Source organism: Zerene cesonia, chromosome 27, assembly GCF_012273895.1.
Source record: "Zerene cesonia ecotype Mississippi chromosome 27, Zerene_cesonia_1.1, whole genome shotgun sequence".
Taxonomy (NCBI): Eukaryota; Metazoa; Arthropoda; class Insecta; order Lepidoptera; family Pieridae; genus Zerene; species Zerene cesonia.
This window is the reverse complement of record NC_052128.1, coordinates 6430651-6433256: the sequence shown is the minus strand read 5'-3', so window position 1 is coordinate 6433256 and position 2606 is coordinate 6430651. Positions and strand designations below refer to the sequence as shown.

The following is a 2606-nucleotide window of genomic DNA, read 5'->3' as shown; positions in this document are numbered from 1 at the left end:
TTCAGAAATATCCAACTGGTCATGAACGAAACCTTAAAATTAGTATGAGTCTATATTTTTTCACAAGTCTGTATATATTGATTGATTGATTTTTTCACCAAACAAGAGAAAACAAGTTATTAATTGAGAAATATTAAAAAATTGAAAAATTTGAACACAAAGTAGGATCCAAAACTGCGTCATTTCGCCTAATCCTGATAACGCCTCATTAATTGAATTTTTATACATTTTCGGTATCATGTGCCTAACCTGTTTTTCTATTTTTTAAACATTCTCATTTATAAAGCATTTTAATGCTATAAAACTAAAAATTATATTAAAAAAGTGTGTGTTTATCAATACAGTAGTTTGCTATTGAAATAATGCTTCATTTTGGTTGAGATGATTGTGAATCCTCGCATGCAATGCATCGAGCATTATGGCAATATATCTATTTTTTTATAGTTTTACATTGTTTTTTCTAAACATATCTTATTCCTCTCTTACTACAATTATCATAAATTGTTGTAATAGTTGTAGCAGTCGTAAGTTATTGTCTTTAGTTTGAAAGCAATTATCTTCCACCTGGCTCCTATTGGCAGGCTGGTCCTTAAGCACAATGTTGATACTGAGGTCGCAGGGCCAAACTAGCAGGGGGTCGTAGGGCCCCGTGGCGAGCCGCACCGTGCACGTTATGTGCCGGCCCCGCCACTTGCCTATGCCGTTTAAATTCACTTCCGCCTGCGAAATTATCGTAATAATACAATTTATATAGAAAAACAATTCGAAAATAACATCGAATTCAGGAAAGCTGTTGTGAAAAGAAAAAAATATGCCCAACTATTTTATCAATATCGATAAAAGAACTGCCGTAAATAATGAATCAAATTAATGAAGTGGGTTCTTAAAATGTGTAAAAGAATAATGTGTTATTAACTTTTCTTCATATCATCACCTCAGACTGATAAATCTACGACTTAATCAATATACAATAAATATACATACATATAATTATACATACATTAAAGTATGAAGTACATACAATATTACACAATAAATTACAATACCTTCAACGTATATCCGTACTTGCTGGTGCGGAACAGTGGGCTGGTCAGAACTGCATCTTTTTCCTTCGCCTCCTTCATGCGTGACGAGAACTTATCTATCCTCCAGATAAAGTGTCCTAGAAATATAAATAGTATTAGATACAATAATTAATCAAGTTTACGGATACAATTTACGTTTTCAGTATAAACAGCCCCAAAAGAACGTAACGAATTACATACAGAGAAGGAGAAATAAATGTGAAAGAAAATACTCAACTAATAAGTATATAGGAATAACAAATATTTCATTATTTATTTTCATTGTAAAAAGAATACAATCTCACCATCGTCAGTCCCTCTCTCCGGATGGTCAAGCGTCATCCGAGTCTGGAAGTCCGCCAGCTCGGCGCGCAGCTTGTTGTAGCTCTTGGTGAGCGCGCGCAGATCGCGCGAGATGATGTCCATCTTGTTAGAGTGTTCCGCAGCTTCCGCGCGCGCGTCTGCTGTTGCTACTTCTAGAATCGCTAGGCGGTCTATCGCCTGTGGTGATGGAAATTAAGCAATCTTTGTTATCATCATCATTGTCACCGTCGTTACTATCGTCATCATCATTGCAGTTCATCATTTTGCACGCCCATGTGGTATCGAAACCTCGTCTATTAGATTGAATTCTAAGGCCCTAACCGCTGAGCCACCACTGACCATTTAGAATTACCTGATGTTAAGCGCTACCACCGCCCATCTTCTGATGGGAACCTTCCCCGGTGCGAGCTCACCCAAGTCGTGTCGAGTTATGCTCGATTTCCATATTAAAGAAATAACAGTCCATCATAGAAAACCATCTTTATTGGAATCTCATTATTATAGGAACACCCTTTTTTAAGAAAACTCACCGGGTTATCCGTTGAAGCGTGTTGTAACTGCATCCTCAATGTGGAGAGTTGGGCGAGCTGTTCCGAAGATCGCCTGGCTTCCGCTAGTTCGGCTTCTAACGCTGCGCAGTTCTCAGCGTTACGCTGTCTCTCTTCTTCTACTGTCTGCTTAACGTATTCTATTACTTCTTCTGCAATGGAAGAAAGGTCTAGTCGATAAAGCGTCAACACTATACTGGGTTAATAAATCTCAAAACTGCTCATGCAAGAACATAAATTCCAAATATCACAGTCTATCTGTAGTGATAAAATACCTAATTATTTTTATGCTTGAATTTATTCTAGCATTATTAGGTTTAAGTATGTATTTAAAAAAAATGTACGTTTTAAATTTATATTAATAAAATTTTTACACCTAAACTAGCTATCGCCTGCAGCATCGCCCGCGCGCTCTTAATAAATATTAATGGTACAATCTATCATCCCCTATTTTATCCCCTTGGGGGTAGAATTTATAAAAATCCTTTTTTAGTGGATGTCTATGTCACAAAATCTATCTGCATGCCTAATTTCAGGCCGATCCAGTGGTTTGTGCTGGCTGTTGATAGGTCACGATGTCAGTCAGTCACCTTTATGTTATACCTAGTCTTGCCATAAATATTGTAATAAAGAAAAAAGAAAATTGTTAACTGCAAATAACATTTATTAC

At 36.6% G+C, this 2606-nt stretch overlaps 1 protein-coding gene across 1 annotated transcript in view; it reads right to left on the bottom strand.

The window, feature by feature from the left end:
• Positions 1 to 2606, bottom strand: part of LOC119837298 (TNF receptor-associated factor 3) — a 30175-nt gene that overhangs the window by 1443 nt on the left and 26126 nt on the right. Inside the window, exons 8-11 of the mRNA XM_038362815.1 lie at positions 1919 to 2088; positions 1370 to 1565; positions 1047 to 1162; positions 565 to 720 (exon numbers count right to left, since the gene is read on the bottom strand). Coding sequence (XP_038218743.1) covers positions 565 to 720; positions 1047 to 1162; positions 1370 to 1565; positions 1919 to 2088 — 638 coding nt within the window. The remainder of the gene's footprint in view (positions 1 to 564; positions 721 to 1046; positions 1163 to 1369; positions 1566 to 1918; positions 2089 to 2606) is intronic.